This window comes from Ricinus communis, chromosome 8 (genome assembly GCF_019578655.1).
Source record: "Ricinus communis isolate WT05 ecotype wild-type chromosome 8, ASM1957865v1, whole genome shotgun sequence".
NCBI classification, from domain to species: Eukaryota; Viridiplantae; Streptophyta; class Magnoliopsida; order Malpighiales; family Euphorbiaceae; genus Ricinus; species Ricinus communis.
The window spans coordinates 10,154,782-10,182,208 of record NC_063263.1 but is presented as its reverse complement, the minus strand read 5'-3'; the positions used below and the strand labels follow the sequence as shown (position 1 = coordinate 10,182,208).

General features: G+C 32.2%; 5 protein-coding genes across 8 annotated transcripts; 3 read left to right on the top strand and 2 right to left on the bottom strand.

The window, feature by feature from the left end:
• Positions 1–3,781: 3,781 nt before the first annotated feature.
• On the bottom strand, positions 3,782–4,686 carry LOC125370792 (uncharacterized protein At1g15400-like). The gene has a single exon (XM_048377520.1). It carries the CDS (start codon positions 4,557–4,559, stop codon positions 4,170–4,172), a length of 390 nt encoding a protein of 129 aa, XP_048233477.1. The 5' UTR covers positions 4,560–4,686; the 3' UTR covers positions 3,782–4,169.
• Positions 4,687–11,316: 6,630 nt separating this feature from the next.
• On the top strand, positions 11,317–14,624 carry LOC8282722 (probable DNA replication complex GINS protein PSF1). Of its 4 annotated transcripts, none has more exons than XM_015718304.3 (7): positions 11,317–11,455; positions 11,968–12,052; positions 12,146–12,213; positions 12,943–13,056; positions 13,144–13,315; positions 14,033–14,182; positions 14,291–14,624. In XM_015718304.3, exons 2-7 carry the CDS (start codon positions 11,978–11,980, stop codon positions 14,315–14,317), a joined length of 606 nt encoding a protein of 201 aa, XP_015573790.1. In that variant the 5' UTR covers positions 11,317–11,455; positions 11,968–11,977; the 3' UTR covers positions 14,318–14,624. The 4 variants fall into 4 exon arrangements, with proteins under 4 accessions (XP_015573790.1, XP_015573788.1, XP_015573789.1 ...); XM_015718302.3 differs by having other exon boundaries at positions 11,325–11,546; XM_015718303.3 differs by having other exon boundaries at positions 11,325–11,546; positions 11,965–12,052.
• An 804-nt stretch (positions 14,625–15,428) lies between these two features.
• Positions 15,429–16,944, bottom strand: LOC8282300 (protein UNUSUAL FLORAL ORGANS). The gene has a single exon (XM_002517553.4). The coding sequence runs from the start codon at positions 16,761–16,763 to the stop codon at positions 15,660–15,662; it is 1,104 nt and encodes a 367-aa protein (XP_002517599.1). The 5' UTR covers positions 16,764–16,944; the 3' UTR covers positions 15,429–15,659.
• A 2,415-nt stretch (positions 16,945–19,359) lies between these two features.
• Positions 19,360–20,996, top strand: LOC125370808. Its single transcript, XM_048377625.1, has 3 exons — positions 19,360–19,668; positions 20,049–20,280; positions 20,416–20,996. The coding sequence occupies exons 1-3, from the start codon at positions 19,577–19,579 to the stop codon at positions 20,704–20,706; spliced, it is 615 nt and encodes a 204-aa protein (XP_048233582.1). The 5' UTR covers positions 19,360–19,576; the 3' UTR covers positions 20,707–20,996.
• Positions 20,997–22,116: 1,120 nt separating this feature from the next.
• Positions 22,117–25,968, top strand: LOC8282299. Its single transcript, XM_002517552.4, has 2 exons — positions 22,117–23,595; positions 25,396–25,968. The coding sequence occupies exons 1-2, from the start codon at positions 22,885–22,887 to the stop codon at positions 25,675–25,677; spliced, it is 993 nt and encodes a 330-aa protein (XP_002517598.1). The 5' UTR covers positions 22,117–22,884; the 3' UTR covers positions 25,678–25,968.
• Positions 25,969–27,427: the final 1,459 nt, after the last annotated feature.

Here is a 27,427-nt window from a genome sequence, read left to right as displayed (position 1 = left end):
CACTATATGACTTCCTTGTTAGGTACCTGATAATAGGTTTAAGCTAGTTTGAGAAAGATAGACTGAAGCTAAGCAAGTTCAGGAGTGTTTTGCTAGATGTAAAATAAGAAATTGAAAGATTTCGTTGAAATTGTTCGTTTGAAAATTTTCTGAAAAGCTAATCATAGGTATGCGGATTGATAAATTGCGTAAGAGAGGAACTAGTATCAGACTCAAGAGCCTACAGTTGGACTTACTAGTTTAGGCGCCTTTGAAATCGGATACTGTTCCAATTTCCTACTGAGATAGGCGAGCAACGACTTTTGGTCGACTTAAGCCAACTAGACTTATTGCTTCGTCTTATGCTTTTGGTATCTGTCTTTCCATCCAGCTTTGTTATTCGCTTTGGGACCTGTTCCACCTTCAGTTTAGGATCTTAGGTTTGGGGGCCTCAAAAAATAATAAACCCTTATTTGACTTGTCTTTACATTCTATCTATTGATAAAATAAAAATGACAAACTCTTTGATTCTTTTTTTTATTATTAAAAAAAAGAATCAATTCGAATTATATTTCTATAGGGTTGAATAAAATAAAAAATTCGATTGATAATTTGATATAATTGCTATGCTTTCCAATTTCCTTATTTGATAATGTCATTGGAAATCATAAAGCGAATATCCTGCCGCTTCAAATCAATCTTCCTCGATAACTAGTTATGTTTGCCAGAAGTACGGTCAGTGTAAAGCCGCAAAATAATTCTATTAGATCTAATGTACTTTTTCGATCTAATAAGTACCTTGTGTCAGAGATGATAAATTCCAATAAATTCATTGTTATAAGACAATAAATTCATTGTTACGTTTTCACATCAAAGTGAAATAGAGTACTTAAATTTTTTCTGTCATTTAATGCCTAACCCTTATAATCTAAACGTTTTGAAGCACCAGTAGTTGTAGCTGTGGGTAGGGCTTTCGTTCTTATCGGATTCATCCAATTGAACCCACACTCAAAGGAGGACCACAAGCTTGGGGCTCGACGAAACAGAAAGTATCAGCATTAAGAAACTTCTCTTCTTGGGGTTAGCCATCCAGGCCCAGGGGCCTTCGCAGATCCTTTCCTAAAACTTTGTTTTGAATTTCCTCATCCGTAATAGGAATAGGATCAAGCATTTGATTACGATCGCTATAAGTAGAGGTAAAGTTGGCACGGAAACATCGTCAAAGAAAGACACATTCTGTGTATAGTTGACAAGTTTATGAAAATAGAAAATATGTTTTAGCTCTCTATATATAGAAAATCAAACTTTACTCTATACTTCATATTTAAATAATAAAAAATATATTAAAAAATTATTTAAAATAAAAAATTTGACACATATAAAAATAAATATACATTGCAAATGTTATAACACTGAATAAAACATTTCTAAATTTGCTTCACTTACCGAACGTCAGAATAATTTAAGAAAATGAAATCATGAAATGATAGCTCTTTGGAACCCAAAAGTTATAAATGCTTCGGATAGAGATAGTTAAATATTTAAGTAGTTGTAGTTATAAAGTATATGTAAAAAAAGCAGTTTGAAATGGTATTCATAATACTCCTAACGCTATAGTGATAAAGTGTTAGCAAATTATTTATCAATTATATAATAATGTTTATATTTGTGCATAAATTATCAATTATTGAATAAATACATACTACAGTTGTTGGGTCACTACCCTGCCTTGTACTCTTTTTGCCCTTCTTAAGGCTGATTGTTAATGTAATTTTTTAATGGTTCAAAAAAGAAATACTACAGTTGTCATTTTGAACCTACACAAGTGACTGAAAACTATACAAAGTAAATCATTTCCATTTGGATTGGTCAAGGTCAAACACCAATGCAGTATGTCAGATATAATCAAATTAGCCAACACAGTGGCAGTTGCATCACAAAAACATAAACTATGAAATAACAAAATAATAACATACGATAAACTGACAAATTTAGATGTGTAATGAAAATAAAAAGAATAGCAAAACCCAGTTGTAGTTGCATAATATCCTATAAAGTAATAAACAACAAAATAATATAACATATTTAACAAGCTGACAAAATTAAGTGACATACGCAGTTAATTAAAAAAATGTGTATGGGCTGTGACTTGGCACTTTATCAGCAGCTTCGCAGGTCATGAAATGCCCAAAATTGCACCACTTTCAGTGCCAGGAATGCCAGGGACTTACGTCATTGAAACAAACAACTAGAATAAATAAACAAGAGACTCATTATTTTATGTCAGATGATAGAACTGATCGTAGCTCTGAAAATTGGCTTTTCTAGTCTGATGTGGCTTTAGAAATTAAAACCAGGTTCTGTCAAACTGTTAGGTCCGTCGGTGAGTCACTAACCGATGACTACTTGCACAATTTTCAAACTGTCAGGTCCATTAGTAAGTCACTAATCCATGGTTCATGGAAAAATCATAAATAATGTGCAATATTATCAATAATTTTTGTGGTGGGGTGGGGATGCATGGAAACAAAGAGGGAACGTGTCCAATAATGAATGTGTACTAAAGACAGTCAATCCCCAAATAAGCAAAAAAGATAAGATAATTCACGGATTGCACCATCAAAGTACAATATTGGCTGCAACTGCAGGTTTCAACAACCCCAAGTTTGATTTTTCGGATTAGCCTCTTATTAGATTTGGTTGATTATATTCATGACATTTTTTTATTATTTCTAGTTGGGTTTGGTTTTAAATCAAACTAGCCAAATGGTGACCCTAGTTTTAGGTGGCTGTGGTCGGTGTGCTTTTGGACCAAAAAAAACCAAATACCCTAAATTGGGTGCAATGAATGCTGAAACCTTAAGAGGAAAAAAGGGGTCCCTCTTGAGCAGAGAGGGTAGGGTTAAACTATAAAGGAACTGATGTGTAAGGGACAGTCAAACATGTTAATTCAAGTTGGACTTAATCAAATGAAGGAGTTCACATCCTTGCTCATAAATTCAACAAAGTTAGAATTTGTATATGCTGACCCGAAAATGATATTTTGAGCCAATTGCTTTCATTCATTTAGTAAATTTAATTTAATTAAATTCAAGATTTCTTAAAGTTTTTTCCAAATTAATTTTTTTCTAATTATCAGTCAGTTTTATATATTCAATATGACATTATTTTACAGTATTAATTTAATTTAGCTAGTTTTTTCTATAATTAAATCTATTAATTATTTTTTAATCAAAGTGTACTACTAAACTAAACCATCCTGAGATCAGTTCTAATTTACATTAATTTTGATAACAATAATAATAATAATAATAATAATGATAATCAAATTTAGCCTAACTTGACCACAATCAAACTTGCCTGATCAATCAACCATCCATCTAGTAGGCATTCAATTTTGTGATGCTAATTGTCAGCCGTCCGTGCGCGACTAGTAAGAGTCGCATTTTGATTCAATTCTGTGATCCTAATTTGGGTATTGCATTAATATATTTATGCCTCTAATTTGGAAAAACAGGCATAACAAAACTCCAAGAACTTAGATTAACAGGGTCCACTTCTCTTAATTTGGTGATCCCAAGAAAGCCAGAATCTTGGCAGAGAAACTAGAAGAATTGGAGCAGATTCAGACTAGATTCCACTTGTTTTTTTTTCTTTTTCTTTTTTGCACAAAAAATGCTAATCCACAAAGAGGAATCTGTTATCATATACTAGCATTAAAAAAAGAATCCAAATTAGGAACACTATTATCCTCCTACACCACAAAGATTCAAGAAATTGTATACCGAAAGGAGAAAAGGGAGAATCAAGATTTGCTTTTTATACAAAAAAGAAAATAAAAGAAATCTTCATGAACAAAACCATATACACATAATTGGATCCACCCAAAACATCAGAACCATCTCTAAAACCTAACATTGAAAAACAAAAACCATACCCATAAAACTAAAATTAACAAAACATGAAAAACTAGCTATAACTTAATTGTTTTTGGTTTTAAGAAAAAGAAAAGCTCATGCACCTCAGTTTATTGCTCATGAGATGAAACGAACTTAAAAACTTTAATTCCCTAAAGAAAACTAACAACATATGTATATAATATATCTATTTTTAGATGCAGTACCACTACTAAATCCACCGGAATATTCCATCTCCGATCACCGGGAAACGAAAGAGGAAAAAGAATAAAGCTATCTCGATCTAGTCTTACCAGCCTTTTTCCGATGATTCTTGGGTGGTTTTCCGAAAGCACCACAGAACCCACAAGCAGAAACTCTCGGAGAAGGAGGTTCAAAAGCCGGAGAGACCTTACCGGTACGGTAACCTCGCTGTCCACCATTGGATCGGCTTCTTTCAATGGTGCTGATTGATCTCGATGGCTTGACGTCTCTTTCTTGCTTAATATCTAGCTTTTCTTGAATTTCTTGATGTTCTTGCTGATGATGATCGTGTTCTTGCTTTTGATTGCTGTTGCTGTTAGCTACTTGGTTTAACTCCCCCGACAAAGCCTTATCATCCCAAACAAGCCCTGATGATCCCTGCCTTCTAAATGATACTGCAGATCTCTGTAAACCGGCCATGGCTATAACTTTCTCTCTCCCTCTCTCTCCAGCTAGATCTTTATTTCTTGATGAGATAGTCTTAGTTTCTATAGGAGTTCCCCTAGCTAGCTGTGTATATATATATATATATATATATATATATGACCTTTCTTTTATTTTTATATTTGTATTAGATATATAGAAAGAGAAGAGGAAGATAAGAAGGTTAAGTTAAAAGAGAGAAAAGATCATAATAAGGGAACTCAGTCAAATATGTCAATAAAGATTTGTTTATTTATTTTTTTTATAAAAATAATATAATAATTTTCCTGTTATCTTCTGTTGAGATCGAAATCAAAACAAGCAAAAGGATTTGCTTAAATCTATTTAATTATTTTATTCGGAAGATAAAAGATATTATGATTACTGTTCTGAAAAAGCTGTTTATAGGGTTGTTTGAATTATGTATCAATTATTTAAGATTTTATTCACCTTTCTATTTTAATTTTTTCCTTTTTGTCTATAAACATGATTTAAATTATATTTCCACCATAATTGACCTGGCTTACATGTTTTTTTTTACGCTAAAGCCGCTTTATTTTATTTTGTGTACATGTTATCTTTTTATTTTATTTACTTAATTTTTTTATTTATATTATGAGGATGACGATTCTAAAGAATTTATAAAAAAACCCAAAAACTATAATGGGAATTTGTAGAAGAAAGAAAGAAATTGGTGGTACTCAGAATTCTCATTGGGATATTCCAAGTTTTATCATTTTCCTTGCATTATAATAATGTTTCTAAATAGAACAGGGACATCTGCACTCCCGGAGACAATTTCTTGTTAAAAATAAACCTTGCATTGAGTTGAGTATGTCGAAATTTCTTAATTTCTCCCTGGCAATTCATTCCCATAACTTAAATCATATATTATATTTGTATTTATTATCAAATTTAGTATGTAATTTTAAATCTTTTAATTTCAATGTCATATTGTTGATTTTAATTTTAGTTTCAGTAAAATTATTCATTAAATTTATTAATGTGGCGAAACTCCATCGATAACTAAAAAGAGTTGGTATATATAATTTAGCAATTAGACCATTATAATATAATACTAGTGAGGATGATATAACTGTTTCATTGCCAAATTAAAAGTATTATATAATTTTTTTGGAATATATATGAAATTAACTTATATCCTAGTGGATGTCTCTAATTACAGTTTGGCTGATTTATCTTTAATTACATTGCAGATTTAGTATAATGCATTAAAAAGAATACTTTGATTTTATTAGCTGCTTGGAACTCAATAGAGATGCCTTAGTAGACGGCTACACATACCGCCGGTTCAATTCAGTTTTTCTGTTATTATACAACGAGCTTTTGTGATTAACCTTTAATTTATGGACCAAGTGCTCAGAATAGAGCATCAATTCTATTTTCGAGATCCATTCTCTTTCTTTTAAGTTATTAACAATTAGAATAGTTCATTATTTATATTAATTAAGAAAATAAAATTTCTTATTTTTAATAATAAAATATAAGCTTTTTAAAGAATTATTTACTATATTTTTAAGAAAAACCACTAAATATGGATCATTGACTGTGTTAAACCGTTCATAGAAAGACTGTAAATTGAAATATGAGTTGGGTTGCTCTCCGTTTTCAATTAAGTAGAGAAAGTTAAAAAAAAAAAAAGAAACAAAAATCAGAATGCTTGAGAAGCATTAATCATTCATTGGTTGGATAACTACGTAAAAATTTTAGCTTAACTCTTAAATAAATTATATATTTTGTAATTATTTTTACATAATTTTTAATTTTAAAAATATTAGTAATATATTTTAATATTAATTTCAATTTTAATTTCTGGTGAAAATTTACCGATGTTATTACAATTGGACAATAAAAAAAATTAAACCAGTGACATTTCATATAATTATTTTTAATTTTTTTATGGGTGTACAGTACTATACAAACTTATAAAATTAATTTTATTTAATTTTAATAATTTATTGACGTAATTAAAAACTAGATTAATAAGTTATATATAGTATTTTGTTATTGATCAACTAAATATTTTATTTTTATTTATTAAATTTTTTATCTATTTTTAGAATTTAATAAATGGTTCTTTACAATTATGAAATTTATCTGTATTATTTTAATTTATATGAATAATAAAAAATTATATATGAATTTATTGACAAGCAAAACTAATAGAAAGATATATACAACTAATAAATTATTTAAAATAATATTGATTAATTTTTAATAATTAAAAAATACAATTATAATAGTAGAGTACCACACACAATGGTAGTCTAACAAAACCCTATATTAACTAATAAATTAATTTCTTAGTTATACCATGATTTTCTACCCCTACAAATAGCACATTATATTTGTAATTTTGATTTTACATATAATTAATAAATCAAATAATAAATATTTTAAAAATATTTCTATATTTACTAGATTAATAAAATCTTAAAATGTTAAAAATTTAATTAATAAAAACACTTGAGAATATTTTAAATTAGTTTATTTTATAAAATATGGTAAATAATTATAAAATAATAGAATTTGTATTAAATCTTTTTATATATCTAAATTACATCATTATTCTTCAAAATAATACCTATATTTAGTTTATATTGCAAGATTGTCTACTGGCACAATAATACTCTTATTATAAATTTCAACTTTCAATTAAAACTTTTAGTATAATCTATGGTTCAAGCATATTTGACTCTTATGAGTTCAGCTTTTATAGATGAAGTTCTATATAGAAAGTAACAGTTTCAAGTAAATTAAGGAAAACACTTTTTAATCCAATAGAAAGATTATGTAATCATTATTAGAAATATTTTGTATTATGGACATAAGACTAACTTTATTATATATCTATAAAATTCCATATGTCTAAGTTTTGGCTGAACACTGTATATAATCATAATATAATATTTAAGTACTTCGATACTTTGGAATTATTATTTTTAAATGGGATCAGTGCATCTAATTCTTGAACTGATCATGCATTTTGGTTTTTGTTTTTTCCAGAAAAGAGAAATAAAAAAAGAGCTTCATTAATTACTACCATCTAAATTACAAGCAATGGAGAATCCTGGAATTCTTCCAAGCAGACGACAGCATATTGAAAATTCTCAAACAGCCTCAGAACCCTATATGCTACTATGTTCCCACTAAACCTAACATATAAAGAGGACTGCTTTAGATACACACTTGTATTTTTGGCTGCTTTTCTTTTTTCAAAAAGAGAAAAGATTAACATTACTCATAATCAATTTATTTTAAAGCATAATTTTTAGCTACTTAATATGATATATAGTATTTTACTAAGCTATTTTATAATATTTTAAAATTTTAAAAATAATATAATAAATCACAACTTCGAGTTTTATATTATATTAATTTTATGTATTAATAATATTTTTATATATATAACCAATTCTAAATAGATAGAAATTAATACAAGCTGTGTGTTCTAGTTGCTTCTAGGAAAAGATCTTGAATCCATCATTGTCGAGAGTGGATTATCACACTGAAAGGATATTCCAATGTAATTTGCAAAAAATGGAAAGCCAAAAATTTCATGCAAGTAGAGGTCAATGTCTGACACATAATATGGTGGCCACTCTTCAGGATGACCAAGCATGACTCATTAATTACTATTGGGTCCATCTCATTTATGTTTACGATTAATTCTTTGCCTTTATGCATATGCAATTTTTGGGGCTATATATATTGCAATATACAAATTGATAAAAAAAAATTATATCTTAATTTATTTATATAATTTTACTTTACATAAATAATTAAAAATTATATATACAAATTTACTTACTAATAGATCTAAATTTCTTTAAAAAAAATACTAAATTAGTTAAAATAATACCATCTAATTATTTATAATTGATAAACTTTATAATAAATATAAAATATAATGAGCAAATAAATCTTCCCTATTGGAAACGAAATGTCTTTTGGACATACACTTTTTTTTTCTTTCAAACATGGCAACCGTTCTGCAATTAATTAGCTGTTGAAAGAAGTGAAGCATTGGGTAAAAAGATAGCTTTTTGAACTGTTATTTGGTCAGACATGAAGTGAGAAAAATGAAAAGATGGTCAAATACTTTAATTTAATAAATTATAATGGGGTTTGAAAAAATTGATAAAGCAGCCATGATCAAAGTAAGGAAATATTGGGAAGTCCAAGACACAATCAAGCACATATATTCATTAATTTCTCTACTCTCATCATAGCATCATCAACATTATAATTTCAACGTATATTAAAAGTGTAATGAAATCTAATCCCATATAATAAGAAAAAAAAGGATTGCTGTTATTGGTTCAATAATAATAGTTAAAAAACGAAATTGTTGGGTTCTTAATGATAGTGACAACCAATCATGTTGACCTTTATGCAGTGAGACATAATAATGAAATCATGACTTTGATTTTTTTGAGATGTTGAAAAGTTGTGTGTTCGTATGGTAAATCATATGTGCCTTTAGCAAATGGGAATCATTACCATCTTCTTCTTTGTTTTGCAATATATAAGGGAATTTGCTCAATCTTTACTTATTATATCAAAATCTTGAGATTTGATTACAAGTTAGATTCCTTTTTTTTTTTTCTATTAAAAATTTGCATTAGCATGACTTTTTCATTTTACAGTAAAAATTTTTATTATGTAGTTTAAAATTTATTAAAATTTTATTGAATAATAAATAAAAAATAATATATACTTTTCATCGTATAATAAAAAAATTATATTATATACAAATTGATTATGTGATTTTTTAAAATCGAAAAATAATTCAAATTATCTCATATTTGATAACTGCTCCAGTTTAGAGAGTATCAAAATTACTTATTTTGATGGTTAAATTGTAAAATTGAAGAGCGTAACATAATATTTAAAAAATTATAAATTTATTGGGTATTTCTGTAGCTCATACTTAATGTCTTTGTATATGCTCTACTAACAATTATTATCCTATTAGTTTTAGTTAAACTGTTTTTCTTTTCATTTTTAGACATTATCTCCATATCCTAATATATTTATTTATTTATTTATCTGAATATGACCCTATCTTCAAAGCCTTTTCTTGTCACAATTGAATTCTGCATAATTAATCATTTTGATTATTCGATAACCGTTCTAAATTGACAGTCAATGTTTGAGTACAATGCTTGTAAACAATTCTCTGTTTTGGTTTCGTAAAAGCAAGTGTCTGAATTCAAATTAATTTGATTAATATTAACAAAAAACCTTTTCTGAAAACTAAAAAGAATTGACCTTTTCATGTGCCCAAGTCCCATAAAATTTAAATAAAGAAAAATAAAAACAGGGTCAAATAAGAACTAAAACCCGAAACAATTGCCAAGTTTCCAACTATCTTGGCATATATATAATATTCTTAATTAATAGTGAGATGCAATTATTCAACCTTGTAATTCAAACAAAAGGCAGAGGTGTTACATAGATAATGTAGTTCAATTTTCTGTAACATGGAAGTTTGAAGAAAACTGTTTACAAGGAATAAATATCAAAAGGTCAAAACATTATATGTACGGTCCACATCCAAATTCTGGAAAGGTCTCATTTTAGCATTTACTAACAACTTTGATTATAATCATCAATTTGATTTTTTATTAGCCCACATAAAATGACCTATTTCCCTTATCATTATCTTTTATTTTATTCACCTCTGAGAATAATATAAGACAGTAATGCTTATTTCATAAAAATCAGAGTTATTTTATGATAAAACATTATCCAAATATGCTGAAATATTTCTTTTAGACTCTGTTTGCCACAAACTTCTTTATATAATTTAATGTTTATTATAAAAGTTCTTTCAGTATTCCATTATGTCAATAAACTATTAAAATTAAAATAATGTAAATATTTATAGATTAATATGATATCGTACATTCTATGTTATATTAAAAGAACTTATTTATTTGAGAATTAAATGAAATATTCCTATCTTCTTAAGAATATGTACATGCTAGTCCTCAACTTTTTTTTCTTTTTGTTTTTGAAACTGACATTTTAGTTTGTAGCATCTTAAATAAAGAGCACTTTAGTCTTTGATTTTGTCAACTTTTAAGGACTAAAAAGTTATTTTATAACTTCCAGGATGAAAGTATTATTTTCAGTAAAAAAACAAAAAACAAAACTGGAATGCAAGTTAGATTTCAGAGAGACTAAAATGTATTGGAAGTAAGAAAATGAAGGATGATTTTGTTCGCTTTTCAAATTAAAAAAATGAAAGGTAAAAACCGAGAAGAGAAGTACTAGTAAGTTGCTAAAAAAATTCCAGGCAAGAGTACAGATAAACCCTTCAATTTTCGGTTAAAGTATAATTAAGTTTCTAAACTTTAAAGTAATTCAATTACACTTCTAAAATTTGAAAAATTATAACAATTACATCCATAAACTAATTCTTTCTATCTTGCCATATAATAGTGTGAGACCTAGTTAGTTTTAAGTATTAAAAGAAATCATTTTAATTATTTCTAATTCACCATTTTTTATATACGAGAAAGTATTAGCTTTGCCTGTAATGGGTAAATATCATAAAATTGTAATTTTTACTTCACTTTCAGGAAGAAAAATCAACACCATTACCCTTGGTTAAAACTCTAAGAATATAATTGTTCTATTTTTTAAATTTTAGCAGTGCAATTGAGCCACTTCAAAGTTTAAGGGGCTTATTCTTACTTTTTGCCAAAATCCTAAGATGATGCGCACACAATCAAAACTATTTCTTAGCGCCTACTTCAAAATTCCACGAAACAGTTCCCGCCAAAGAAAAATCTCTGTGACAATAATTCATTCACTTTCCCTTTCTCTTTCCAGTAGTTTCTCTGATAACAAACACCAAAAGGGTATTATTCTGTTATATTTATTAGACAAGAAAGTGTAGATTTTGGGTATTATTCATAGATTGGAAAGATTTTCAATTTTTCTACTGTTCAGGTTTGTTAATTTATTTATTTTTTCCTGTTCTTGTGCTGATTCCAGAGTTTGATTAGTCATTGTGGCATTGTTTACTGTGTATAGCTAGTTATTTGGTTATAAGTGATGCTTCAGTTTTGGTTTCTTTTGAGTGATGGCAAGGTGTTTGTAGTTTTGGTCCAGTGAAGTTCTCTTTTTGTTATTGCGTGCTCTACAGCTCTACAGCTCTAGTACTTAGTAATTATGTTTTTCTTTTTTGCCTTAAAATTCTACTAAATGTGTATACCTATCTATATTTGGATATTGATGTTATATGTGTATGAAGTTTTTAGGTCCATAAAGTTATGTAATTTATGCGCGTGACCTCTTTAAAATGTTAAACTGGACATATGGATTTTAACCTTAGTTCAATTTCTTTTTCAAACTTTTTTCTTTTCAGCAGGTTAAGGAAGATGTATGCAAAAAAGGGATATGAGCTAGTGAAAGAATTTTCGAGCGGCGAAAAAGGCCAACTTCAGGCATTTAATGTAAGATACAGGTTCCTATGAATTGGGGTAATAGTGTTCTAGTTAGTTCATATTCTCCTTTAATCATTTTTGTCATACGTGTAATGTTGTTAGGAGGATCTGTTTCATCAAGTCATTGGTCAATGTGGTCAGCATTACCTAGAGCTTCAGGCTTTGATAAGGTAAGGTAATTCCTGCTTTAGTTCACCATATGGATACAATCTTTTTGGTATTTCTATTGCTTGAGGATCTGAAGTATGTGAGGATTTAAATACTTGATCTTTTGCATTTTCAGTTTAATTGTGTTAATTGATGGAATGTAGCTCACTCGTTTCAGTGTTATCCTTTTAGAACATAGTATACTAGAACATGAAATAGTGATTGAATTTCCTAGTGTCAGGTGTTTGGACTGTTTTTGTTTTTCTGATTGCAGCATGCTCTTAAGAAATTGAAAGCATGAAATCAAATCACTTTGACAACACTTATAGAGAATTAAACGTATTCAAAGAGACGTTGAAATTAATGATTCTCAAACTATCAGAAAAAATTGTTTACAGGGGCAGGTCATCAGTTTTGAGAAACACATAGTTTCTGTTCCAGAGTTGCAAGAATATTGGTATGCTTGATGGTGAGAAAGTAACAGGAACTGGATGCATGTTTCATCACACATTACAAGAGAAAGTATATCGTTTTGGTTGGATTGACTAGCAATCATGTGTAATGTAGCAGATGCTATAAATCCAGGACATACTTTTCCCTGTGTAGTAACTTTTGGCATTGTATCAAAAGAAATTCAATAAATGAGTTGTTTATGCACCTTTGCTTAGTCTTTTAAAGGAGTGACTTACAGAGTGTTATATTACATGTGGTTTCTTCTGTGCGATGTGATTTAACACTTGATTGGAATATAGGAAAATGCAGGAAGAAAGTGTGGATGTGGCAGAAACTAGAAACGCAGATCATTATGGAGCGCTTACTCACCATCTCTCTTTAATTCGCAACAAACGCTGCTTAATGGCGTATGTGTAAGTAATTCTCTACATCATCTCACAAACAAACAGTTTCTGGCTAGTTATATGTTGAGATTTACCATGTCTTTATAAACTATGCAGGTACAACCGAGCAGAAATTATACGTAATTTGGCATGGAAAGTAGGGTTTGAGCTCCTTGAGCTTCCGGAAGAAATTCAAGAGAAGCTTAATCACTCAGAGAAAAACTATTATGGGAAGCATTCTGCTGCTCTGCAATCATATATGGCAGAAATAGGCATCGATTTGAATGTGGTATCTTCTCAATCCCTCTCTTCTCACACACATGACAAATACATGGTTATTTGAATATTTTGTAAGTGGGAGTTGATAATCACCAAATTTCTGAATGGTAGCCTATCTTTAAGTGAAAGCTATTTGGGATCTCAATAATTATGATGTCTGCTGGGGTGCTGAAATGACAATAGAATTTATTCCAGAAAGGCTGTATGCCACACAGTTGATGTCCATTTAATCCCCAAAACGCTATTAAATAATCTCTTATCCAGTAGAGAAACCCTCCGTCTTCCTCAATTTGCTTGTGGATATAGGCTGCAACCCACTTAATGGTCCAAAGTGTTAATTTTTGTTCTTTATAGGTAGTATTTTCACACTCAAAATAAAATTTAAGTTTTCTTTTTTCACTCTGACATAGTTGTTAAGCTAAACGTCAACTTGTCAAGTTCAATCGTCAGCTCAATTAAAACTGAGGGGTTTTGAAAAGCTCAGAAAGGTTTTTAAAGTATTGCTACAATTGGAGAGAAGCAGCATAATTTTTTGAAGAGCATCGAATAGACTGGTAAACATTTACAATGTTTAGAACATATATCTCAATAGATTCTGGATTTGTCTTGCTGGTTATGTCAATAAACTGAAATCAATGTGTTGTTGTAATTCTTTCACTGATCAACCTAGCATCATGAACTAACCGTATAGATTTTGATACCTTAAGTAATTATTTATTTGTGCTAGGATATGGTGCCACCCAAGGATCCCTACATCAAGGTAAGAGTCCTTAGTGATATGGGTGAAGGGATATTATTAAGTGACAAGACGGCCAATCTTTCCCGCCACTCAATGCACTTTCTGAAACGAACAGATGCTGAGCAGTACATTGCACGGGTGAGTTTAGTCATGTCCACTCGTTAACTCGAACTCTTTTAGAACATCAGATTCTATCCTGGAAATCCTTCCAACTTCTCGTCTCATTTTTCTTTCCTTGACAAACAGGGTATGATGGAAGAGCTTACAAGCTAACCTAAAATAGCAGAATCCATAAAAAGAACAGAAATTAAAGATGTTGCAGGGGAAACCTCTTTGTTACTTAACATGAGACTTTAAGTTCTCAGTCATGCTTATGACAGTAGAACTCTGCAGGGATTTACGATTTGTTCGGATTTACGAATGCCTGTGTAATATCTTGGGTAGGTAATAAAGATATGTTTCCAGAATTTTTCTCATTCAAGCTGTTAGTGCTATGAGAAGCTGTAAAATGTAAACTGTAAACACAAAGGTTGATAAATAAAGAACCGCTGCCTGCCAATCGTGGAATTCATCAATGAAACAGTCTGTCCCTGGACTGGAAATTTCTACCTTGCGCTTGAATGCTAATCCTGTATTTTCTCTTGTGTGGTACTCAGAACTTGAGATATTGAATAGACCGTGTTGGGATGCTCTTGTGCTTGGACAAATGGCTATTGGCTGAAGAGATTGCATGTTTTTTTCTTTTTTTTTTGGCTCTCGGACTAGTTTTGATTTTATAGCCTTATTGCTTCATCTTTTTGTCTTGCCGTACACATGAGACCAGCTAAGTTAAGAATTTAGTGAAGGTATTGAAAAAAGTTGGAAAACATGACAATTACTGGAAGAGGTAGAAACCAACTTTAAACACATATATAAGAGACTCTGACTACTGCTAGAATTCGAGTTTGTACAGTCTTGGAGATATGATACAACTCCACCACTGAACTGAAGACAAAGTTGATAAAATGCTATGGCTTTTACCTCGTGGTATTTGGTAGCAGTTAGTAGGGTTTGATTTACTTTATTTCACTACATGAATATGAATACAGTTATATTTTTTAGTATTCATTTGAAGTTCAATATTGAAAAATGTGTAAAATTGAAACGGCTAGCTGGAGTTGCTCAGTCGGTTAGAGCGTGTGGCTGTTAACCACAAGGTCGAAGGTTCAGCCCTTCCTCTAGAGACTTCACATACTTTTCTTATTAATTTTTTTAAGGAAATTTTTAAGTGCACTAACACGGAACTAAATACATAACCAACAATCACTAGAAGGATGCATATGTTTTGAAGGAGGTCCCCGTAATATCTACTTGGGGATAATCTAAAAAGAATGTATAAATTTACTTTACAAGAAAAACAACATAATTATATAAAGAAATACCATACTTTTTGTAGAAGACACAATTGTACATTCCATTTGCCATTGCCACTGACCTCTACATATTTACATTGGATCATGGATGCATTCTCCCTTCTCCACTCTCCACTCTCCACATATGCATAAAAACCATAAGAACAGAAGCAAATCAAGGCAACAATCGGTGGAGTCATGCTGAGAATGACATTTGTCATTAATCATATACTGAAAGCGCACGAAGAAGCAAGGTTTGGGTGAATAAGTAGACCTCTAACTGAAATGTTTTCCACTTGTTTACCATTAATTGAACAACACCCTTCAACCCATAACCATTCCCATTTACCCTTCTCCCTGACTTCTCTCCAGACCAACATTCCTGACCCAAGGTCTCTGTACAAGCAAATAGCCCCTTCACCACCCACACATTTAATACTGCCCCAACTTGCCTTACCCCTTAATAGTTTTACTCCTAACTCGACAGGTACCTTCTCTATTAAACACCAAATATCTCCTTTATTCAGCTTCCATACAAAGGCTTCCCCACCACCTGTGCTGCCAACAAGTGTCAACCGTCCACTGCGCTGCACCAATGTGGCGAATTCGAGCCTATCCGCCATGGGCACACTCACTTCTTGCCATTTGTTGGACTCGATCTCAAAGGCCATCATACTAAAGGCCCTAGCCGATGTAATCCAATAAAGAATCCCATTAGAATAGACACTTTCGTTTGGGCTCCAAACTGTCAGTCTCACTGCGAATTCAACCGGCATGGACCCTGCAATTTTCCATGTGTTGTGCCTTGAATCATACATTTCCAATGTAGGCTCGTATGTTGCGCCACCGCGTGAAGCCTCTGACATTCCACCTGCCACGTAGACTCTGAAATGTTGGCTTGAGTTTAGAATGACAACACCAACTGCTGGATTAGTCCTTGCAATGTTCAACAACGGAAGGTGCCTAAATTGTCTAGTGAAAGGATTACACATGGCCAAACTAAGAATTGTAGATTTTGTAGCTTTTAGAAGGATCAGGCCACTGATACAAGTAATGGGTCGGAATGGATCAGACAAAAACTCAAGAGATAACATATGCCACCTCTTGGTAACCGGATTATGAACATAACAGCACGGTTCACGGTTACGTGTAGGAAGAGCTACAAACCACGGTGGGTGGTGGTGGAGCATGGATGGAGCTAGGCTTAGAGGGTATGCATCAACACACGTGTGCCAATGCCGGCAAGCAGACCTAGCACGAGCCAAGGAGTCAGGTGAGAGGAAGGAGAAGATGTTGGCAAGGAGATCAAAGGGGAGAGAGCTCCACATTTTGAAGAGAAAGAAAGATGGTGCAAAGGATTATTTTTTGAGGTTTGAGCAATACAAGTGTATAACATAGAATAGTGTGACATAACCAAAGTGCAATTATTGGAGATGAAATAATTGTGGAATATAATGCATAGGGTTGTGTGAGCCCACATAAACTATTTAATCTCTGCCTTGCATGTGAGGCTATCAGTTTTTTGTAAATCATTTATTGTACCTCTATGACTATGAGTTGTGAATTCATCAAATAAAGAAAGGAATGGTATTTAGAGAAACTCAAGAGGCAAGAGAAAATGATAGATATTTAGAAATGGACAAATTAGCCTCCCTGATGCTGCTGCTGCTGCACCTTTTGGCATCAATCTTTTTCAGCAAAGTTGGCTTTGTACGTAATTCTTACACCTTTTTACATCAAGTTGGTCCTCTAGGATATGCTTCTCATCATCATATATATGCTTCAAGGACTTGGGTTCAAGTAGATATGCATTAGATTTTCCTTTTTTAATCAAGTAAATGATTCAAGTTAAATGATGATAGATTTAGATTAATCAATTATCTTCTGAGCTGAAGCATAAAGTGGTCAATAATCACACAAAGTAGTAAGTTTAAGATAAGATAAGAATTGGCAAAGAGAGTGAGTGACATCTTTGCTTGTCATAATTAATTAACTTTATGTACATTTGAAACCTTGGAAACTATTGATGTTGACAGGACGCTTATCATGTTTGTCTTTAGTTTTAAGGAAGCATTATGCATTGGTGAAATTCTAATAGCATATTGCAAAATAATGTTTTGGCCTTCTAACTTTTCACTCTCAAATAGAATAACTTTTAAAATTGAGAAACATATATTAATTTAATCAATATTAAGCCTCGCACTGGTAACCTCACACAGATTAATAAATTCATGTGAATAATCAAACAACAAAAACAAAAAACTTATTGAATAAATATGTAGTGAGATAATAAAACTTTTCCTTAAATTAAATATTAAATAAATTTACTGCCTTCCTAAGTAACAATTTTGTTTTCTTTCTGGGGGTATCCCCCTTCTTCTGTTATAAGAAAAGAAGAAAAAGAAATTTAGTATTTGGTAAAGGAATCAGTTTTATAATATACATTTCATATTTATATGTACAAGGTATTTGTTTGGTATATACTTTCTTTTTTGATGAAATATTTGATAATAAAATTTTGGAGAATCGTTGATAACACCATAAATTTAATGTAATCTTACCATTTGTCTTTTCTCATTTGAACATGTGGTCATGGAGAAAGAAGGGGGAAAGTGTAAAAAGGGCAAAGAAACAGCGATTTTTTGTTGTTGTCCAAAAATATAATATTATGCAATTTTTATTGGGTTTTTTTTTTTAATGGATAACTAGCTTAGGCCGGGCTTAAATCCGTCGCCGTAGCACCAACCTCAAGATTAAAAAAAGAGATCCAACCAAAGTGCAGTCCTGGGCGTTCTTGAGAAAATGTCCTCTAAAAACTGTTTCCTTTTGAATTTGAACATAAAACTTTGAGCAACTTAGTGAAACCCATTTTTGATAGTGAAATCATAATCTGTTTAAATTTAGACGAGTATTCTGACAATTCAGTTATATTTGTGAGTTTTCAATCTGTATATAAAAATATTTTAAAATTAGTTTTGATTAATAATGATATTTAATTGTAACAATAATGACACTAATATTACTAGGGCAAAGCCTACAAACCAAACAAACTTGGATTCGCCCTAAACACACAAAATATCAACAGAAGTATAAAGAAAAATAAAAGAAACATAATAAGTTGTTCATTGATACATTTGAAGACCCGGATGCTTCTCATATCTGAGGAAAAGAAGTCATGTAAGTATACAAAAAAAGAAAAACATATTAAAAGGGGAGTATAATTCCTGTAACATCGTCAATAATGTTGTCTCTTTACCAACGTCTTCAACTAGATTAGACCATTGAAAGATTTTTAATTCTAAAGATGAACATGAACATAAGCCTGGACATCTAGATTATTATTTCTTTCTCTGCCTCAAGAAAGAATAAGCTTTCAGTGTGCATGAGGCACTCACACCCCCTCCAAGTTCAATTATTCAATCAACTCCTTTGGCATAGAGCAAATGCAAGAGTGGATGCACTCTTTTTTAAGAAGAGAAGAAACCCATGGATGACAAAAAAAGAAAAAATAAATAAAATCAAAACGAAAATAAAAGATAAGTAAAAAGAATCGAGGGTGCAGAGTACTTTTCTTTTATTTTAATTATTTGCATAATATGTATTAAATTGATGGCATATGTTTTCACGTATTATACTAAACTGATAGATAATCAGCATATATTTATTAATTTTAAATAATAAAATATATCAAAAGCGTAAAATATTCCTACATATATGTCACTTTTCTATTAGTTGTGGTGTATATTTCCAGTTTAGATAAACAATTTTTTATATCGATATAATATGAGAGACATAACATAAGCTTATTTGATATGAATTAAACAAATATTAAGAGAAAAGACTAAGCAATTTACATAGACACTAAAAATAATCTACTCAGGGAAAAAGAAAACATCGTTTAAACTATGACGAAGGAGAAGGAAAAAATGGAGCTCTCTTGATAAATGGAGCTAACTTTTAGTCCAAAAATTAAGAAGTGTGTTATTGATTTGTTAATACTACTAAATATTAGACTCCTCCGGCATATTCTGCGCCGGACTTGGTCGAGCCTGGGGGCTTGGCTTTATTTATTTATTTATTAATTATTTCAAAAATTAGTTTTTCCTGTTTAACACTAAAGCAGTGGGCATGAAATTTGAGAATGGCTTCTTCAAGAAGATGGGCTGCTATCATTTCATTCATTTCTTCTCTCTTTCTCTTCTTTATCGTTATCTTTCAAGTCCCTCTCTTCAGGTAATTATTTATTTATTTCTCTCTTCTTTCTTCCTTTTCAATTACTTTCCTTTTTCTTTTTCTTTGGCAGTAGTCATTATCAATACTTTTCTTTTCATTTCCCCAATAAACAATTCCATTCCACGTCCATTTATTCTCTTTCTGTTTATTTCCTCTTAAATTCTTAGAATTTTATTTAATTAATTATTATGTTTTGCTTGCTTTCTCTCTCTCTTCAAACCCTAATAAATATCATCTTTAAATTTTAAGAATTGTAAAGATAAATGGATAATTGTATGATCCAATTTTGATTCTAAAATGTTATCTACATCTTTAGCTATTAGCTATGAGTTCTTGAAATATTTGCATAAATAATTAGTGCAATTTTTCTTTGTTGATAGGGCACCGTGTAGAATTGGAATATGTACATCACCTATATTGGTGACATCCTCTCAGTTGATTGCAACAGAAATCTGTCCTGAATTTGTTGTTAAAGCTCTTCTTTACCCTGGTGCCATTGCAAAAGCTTTCATCAAGAACAAGAACATCCCAAAATATAGTGAATTGTTGAAGCTATATAACCTTTCCAATTTAAAGAAAGGTTCTATTGCAACTGATTACCATCGCCTGGAGGTTTGTTTTTAAAGATTACTTCTTTCATGGCATGGCATTTGCTTAATGTCTAAATGTTCTTGTTCCCGTTCGACCATTTGAATTCAGTTACAGGAGGTGATGTATTCTGTTTTCTTTTCCCTTTCTATTTTTAAGATTCTTGCAGGAAGCTACTTGACTGTGGCAGGAGCAGTATTAGGTCTTCTAAGGCAAGGGAGAATGAGCCTTTGTGGAATACTTCTTATCATATGGGGCTTTGTAAGGGAGGCTATTCTAAGAAAGTATGCTAATATGAATCCTATGAAAGGTTTTAATATGTACCCAGCAATGTCCATTGCAGTTCTTTGTGCTTGCTTATCCATAAGAAAGGATGTAAGGAAGCTAATCCGTAGTTCCAGAGCTCAGCGAGTCGTGAAATCTCTGCGATATAAGTCAAAATATATGTGACTTGGGGGTATCAAAACTTGTAATATGATCAAGTAGCTATTTCACAAGGCAGGGTAGCTAATATGCCAAGTTTCAGAATAATCCCAAGAATCAGAAGATTTTCTTTGATTCTGAAATGTGCTATACTAGTTTGGTTTCACAGAAGCTTTTGGACCATACTTGCCTTTGGTAGTTGTTTTCTTTAAGCTTTCTCATTGTGTAGCTAGTATGTACGTGAGCTTTTGCCCCTGTATTTTATAGGATCCAGCTTACCTATTCATTGAAAAAGGACCATTCTTTATTATGTGATATGTTTCCCCCATGTAACCTTCCTGTATTCTTATCGCTTATCAACCTGGAAAAAAAGAGTTGTTAAGAAATGGAACCTGGGGATTTCTTAAAAAATGAATCCAAATTTCATTTCCTCTAAAAAGATGGGGTCCCTGGCTAGTGGCTAGGCAACTCTGTGGTTTTGGCAACATCTCATTGCATACAGCCACATAGGATGAGAACAAAAACTGATTTTGTTCCTCCATCTTTTTCTTTTGCTGAAGTTCTACTTTCCTGGAGGGGTCCAAAGAATGCTGATGTGGACTTGGCAGCATGAACTGTTGTTGCCGATGAAATAGAATTTCTTTTATGTTTGCAGAGCTTAGCTTAAATATTGCTGGTCATGTCTAATTTTAAGAACAATGAATCAAAATGCTGGCAGTGAATGAAATGAAAGAATGCCACTCATATATGACTATTAATGGGTTAATCATCACTTATATTTGTTTTTAGTTACTAGTTTTTTGATAGCATTAACTGCAAAATCAGTTGTAGTGCTTGTATCCTAGAAAGGGTAATGTCACATGAAGAAAATGTTATATAAATTGGAATTCACTTTTTCTTTTTCCTTTTCTTTTTTATTTCAAAGTCATAAAAAAAAAAAAAGGTTGGAAGATGCAACAAGGGACCGTTGAGAAATAGACTTATTATAAGAAGACAGAGGCATTGAACATCTGATAATGACATTTCTTAACTCACTGTCCCTATATTGCAAAAGGGTTATTGGATTTATACTCGTCAAGGCAGATTCTTTCTACCAACGACATGATGGAAAAGAATAATAATAATAACAATAACTAATAAATCAAGGTAGAAATATCCTAAATATATTAGTCAACAAAGAGAAATTATATATTTTTATGTTCTAAAAATCTCATTTTATTTATCAAAAAACAGAAAACAATTTAACATAAACAGACAAATGTCTGTTAAATTACTAGTTTAATTATCTTTTATACTCTTATTTTAGTGTAAAAATCTTGATACTCTTTAAATGACATTAAAAATGCTAGAATAAGAAGCATATTGGCAGAAAAGGCGAATAATAAGACATTGATTCTAGGACAGACTTTAAGTGCCCAATTTTCCACAATCCAGACAATAGTAAACTGACCGACAGACAGAACCATGTGTTTTTATCTTTATTTTTAAAATTTTTATTTTCAGTTTTTTCTTTCGTTATTTGTTTCAGTGAATTTCTTTTTTCTTTTTACTGTATAACATACTGTAATGTGAAATGTGAAATTAAGGAGAGAGAGTGTGTGTGCGTGCAGAAAGACGAGAGATTCCTACCCACTTGCCTGCCAATTGCTACGAGTGTCATGGGTCCATATTTGTTTGCTTGTTGATCTTAAAATAAAGAAGAAATAGAAACTAAAAACGTGGAGTTTTAGTGTCTTTACTTGTTCACATCAGTACAGTACCACTTGCTTTCTGTTCATTTTGAGCTTCAAGTTGGGTTCTTTTTGTTTGTGGCTTCAATTACTGAAAGGTAGAGAATTTGGAGTTGGCTTTGCTATTCTTTCAGAAATCTTTTTGTTTGGAGTTAGTTTTGCAGTTCTAGAAATGGGTTACTGCTAAGATGCACTTAATATAGAAGTCCAATTAAATATTGGGGCTGAAGGGTTCAAGATTAGGGGCTTTGGTTGTTTGCCTGTTTTGGAAGGAGGGATTTCCTTCTGGAAGGGAGAAATTGAGAAAGAAATTTGTTTATGTTTATGATCGATAGAGGGATAATTCTATTGAAGTATTAGAAGTTTCATTAAAACTCTTTGGTTTGTGTAGGTGGACTTAGTAGCCACATTTGCCGGAAGCTAGCATGGTGGTTTCAGCGTCTTTTTCTAGTACCTGAGATTCTGGGTTTGTGAGATGTTTGATGGGAGTTTGATAATGTCCTTCCACTCATTGAATTATCCATCTCATAGATTTAACAATGTAAATACACATAAAACCTCGTATAAAGCAAGGTCGAACCTAGTTCAGGCTGTACCTCCGTCATCAGTTATCCTGCACACAGATGAGAGTGGCAGATTTCGTGGATCTAAGAAGAGTTCTGGTTCAACAAGTGATTCTTCTGATTTGTTGCTTAATCAAGCAAATACAGTAGGTATAATAGGAGGGACATCAGTGAACTGTGCTTTGAATTTTTTGAAAAAACTAGTCCAGTGGAGTTCAGAAGATGGGAAAGATTCCCTTCCATTTGTTCTCTGCTCCGATCCAGTATTAAATAAGGAGCTTTTATCACATGAAAGAGATTTTTTTCCTTCAATTGGTAGGCAGAAGGAATATTCTAAATTGGATCACGCTCAAATTGTGGAGAATCTAAGGAGTAAAAGGGTTTTTCTCGAGAGATCAGGAGCTCGCTGCATAGTAATGCCTTGTCATATTTCGCATTCATGGCATGAACAGGTTTCAAAAGGATGTTCTATTCACTTTCTTCACATGGGTGAATGTGTTGCTAGGGAGCTTAAGGAAGCTAAGCTGAAGCCTCTGGAGGCTGGGAGCCCTTTACGGATTGGGGTGTTAGCGGCCAATGCCACATTGACTGCAGGATTCTATCAAGAGAAGCTGCAGAGTGAGGTGAGTTCATTTTGTGATTGTTTTTATCATTTCAAATCACAAATTCTAGCATGAAAGTTTAATTATGTTTTCCAGATATGAAAAGAGAATGGAAATATTTTAGAAGAGAAAGGAAACCCTTCTTCTTGGCTGTTGAATGCACTTTCAAGGCATAAAGTTACAGTTACTTGAACCGTATGCAAGAGTACTACACAACACAAATTACAAATATATGTTCTAACCTAAATCAATTCAAATTGTGGTGGAAGTGTCTCAAAGCATGAGGAAGTTTTCGGAACACCATTAGATGATTTGAGAGTAAATGTTAAGGCAAGAGGGCAAAGAGTATATAAACATGAATAGGACCTTGAGCTCTCACCATATTACCAAAGGCTGCCTTTAATAGCAGCTTGATTACAGACAGAAGTTCAAGTTCAAAAGCTACTACCAACTTTCCTTATTTGGCCTTAAAAACACTTTTAGGAAACATATTCCTTTAAATCAGGTTCTTTCTACTTTTTAACTACCATAGTACGACAATGTTTCATCCAGGATTTTAGATTTATTCAAACCAAAAGATTAGCAAACTTTAATCATGCCTAAAAGTATCTCAAAGAGTCTCATTTCAATAACAGTATATTTGTGTCTGGAATTGAGAAAGAATTTGGATTTATGTATGCATCAACCTGAGGTTGAAGTGAATGGCAGTTTGTTCTAATTCACCTAATTAAAGAGCATCGATCTTACTATCGGTGAATTTTATGTGTAGATTCCCTAGATACCCTTTTACAGAATTGATCTTTCAAACAATCTCACCTTCTTAAGACTGACTTAGCGGCATGGCAATGAAGAAATTCTGTTCTTTGTTTATAGTTGGCACATAGCGTGTTAGTTGCCCCTATGTGCAGCCTTTTATTTTCTTCCTCTCCGTTACCTTTTTCTTTTGGAAGTAATAATTTTGCAAAATGTGGCCAACGCCACTGAAATAGATTGGTTTCATTTGTCAATGCCGTGTAGTTACTCTTAAGATGACTTCTGCATCTCCTCCTACACTAGACTGAGGGCTCGGATGCCGCTTATATTTTCCTACCATGGCCTGAAGATGTTCAAATCCCTATATTTGACTGTTTCTGAATAACTTTTTCTCTTTTGGATAGTTGATTGGAACACATATTAGACAAAGAAGTTTATCAGATATTATGTTTGGTAACACATCTCTTCCCAAATAGTGAAGGGTCTGGATCTGTTGCCACAGTATCCTAACATTTGATGGAAGAAATCAGTTTTTGATACCAAATACTTTACTTTTTTTGGAATTCAACTTCTACAAAAATCCAGTAATCATGCACAGGTGCTTTGCTGTGTATAGATATGGACAAAGGTCAAGATCAAGAAACACTAGTCAATTTACATGGAGTCTTATATATCCTACTCCTTGTGCTAGACGCAGCTTGTACTGAATTTGCATAATGAAGAAAAAAAATCAAAGTCAGATGAAGATATAATGGAATAATTAGATTGGATCTCTCATTTCAGCCCTTCCATCTGTTGTATGCATAAGCAACCCAATTTCAATTATTTGAGTTCCACAGAAGTAGATAACCATGGACAAATGTCAACCCTAATTCTGCTTCAAATAATTGGAGCTGTTGAATCTGAAGAGAGGTACTTGAGCTGCAAATTGTGAAGGACTTTGAAACCGAGTAGAAATCCTCTTTATGATTTTCAGTTACTACGTAATTTTATCCCATTTGTTTTCTTTATTTCATGAGGTCTTTAGGAGTTGTCGATATTAATTCACAATTTCTTCTGAGCTTGCAGGGATTTGAGGTTGTGTTGCCAGATAAAGCAACCATGGAACATACCATCATTCCTGCAATTGGAGCTTTAAACAGAAAAGACATGGAAGGGGCCAGGAATTTACTGAGAATAGCACTCCAGGTTCTTCTGGTTAGAGCAGTGAACACTGTTATCCTAGCCTCTGATGATATGCGTGATCTTTTGCCTCAGAATGATCCTCTTCTCAAGAAATGTATCGATCCAATGGATGCTTTGGTTCGTGCAACTATCAAGTGGGCAAAAGCTGCTGAGAAAGATACATAATTGATACAGAACATGTGTATTCTGATTTTCATGCTTCTCCATTGATACAAAAATTTGCGGCTATTATTTTAGAAATGATCTACAATTGTCGTCTTGCTAGGCGAATGAATCTATTTAAAATTGTTCCCTAGTATCCTGTATTATACGTCAAATACATATTTTTATCATTGAAATTGTATTGCACTTGTATTAGAAAAGTGCTTAACAGGTACTGTAGAAATTGAAAATACAAAACGAAGCTTATTTAGTTCTTGATGAAGCCAATAAAAATGGAGTTCATCATTCAAATTATTGCTGAACTCTCTGTTTGATACAATATGTTTACTGTATACCACCTTATTAAACACTTATGTCAATGCACGTTTGAAGTGCAATAAAGGTGAATGGAAACTTCCATTTCATTATATGGCATCACCTGGCTATGGTCTTAAAGTACTGTGACCAGCCATGCAGTGGAATTCTGCCAAAAAATCCATTCTATGCATGTTAGATTATAATACTCTTCATCCCAGTTTCCAGAAAGTTTATTGAACAACTTAATGTAACTTGACTCGGTCAATCCAAATGAGGTATATACCAAAACATCATAATTCATTTCCTGGCCATACTATGGCAATTGAAAAAACAGTCGGAAATCAGTTACAGCAATGGAAGCAATTTACTGACGTTTAGTCAACGAACATATATATCAAACTATTGGAGTTGAACACAGAAACAAACACTAGATGCAGATGGTATTGAATTGCAGACAAGGATAGACCAGTCGTTAAGGGATGCTTCAAATAAACTACAACATGACTAGATGGTAACAAGAACATAAATGAAATCAATCATCTGAGATTAAAGAAGTATTGGGTCTATGCTACGGGAATCAAATACATCAGAATGGAAGAGAATTAGCGTCTCTTGCCACCCATCACTCCTCACATGCAATACAGTACAGACAGGCTTTGAAAGCGAGAAGAAAAGCACTTCCGAGTGGCTTCATCCTCCCATTCTAAACTTATTTCCCCCGTCTTTCCATCCTTGAATAACAATTCTATGATCTTGGTCCTGTTAGAATTAAGTGGAAGCTTCTTCAGCTTGGGACGGTCGCCCATAGTGATTTCTTTCAGGTATCAGAAAGGCAGGGGTATTGGATAAATGGTCTTCAATTTTCGCAGAGACGCAAATTAAAGAACATTAAGGCTGGCGCTTTGATCGAAGAAAGAAAGTTACCACGCTTCGCGCCTACAGCGTTTTCGCCAGATGGTCTTTCTTCCAGTGTACTGACTTCTCTTCCACCCAATTTTACTTGACGGATCATCTTTTCCATGTTGGGGCATCTTGACACAATAAGAAACTCCAGATTTGGCACAAGAGTTAACCATGTGAAGTTCTCCAGTTTCGAGCCACCAACTATGGAAACTTTCTGAAGGCTGTTAAAGCGTCCTCCCCTCGTAATCAACTATTCATCAATACTGAGCTCTCTCAAAAGGATGCAATCAATGAATTCAAGATCATCTAGAAACTTCATGTTTTCTAGAAATGATATATTAAGCGACCTCAAGTTCTTGAAATGATGGAGGGATAGAGCGTGGGTGCAGGTTCAGAACTTATCAGAGCTCTTGAATCCTTCAAGAGTGTACTCGCTTCTTAGGTGATAGTTATCACATTCAGACATTCGAGATGCTGCAAGTCCCTTACCAAGAATTTATGACCACCGATTTGAATACCATCTTCCACAACTCGATCTGAAGAAGCACTGTAA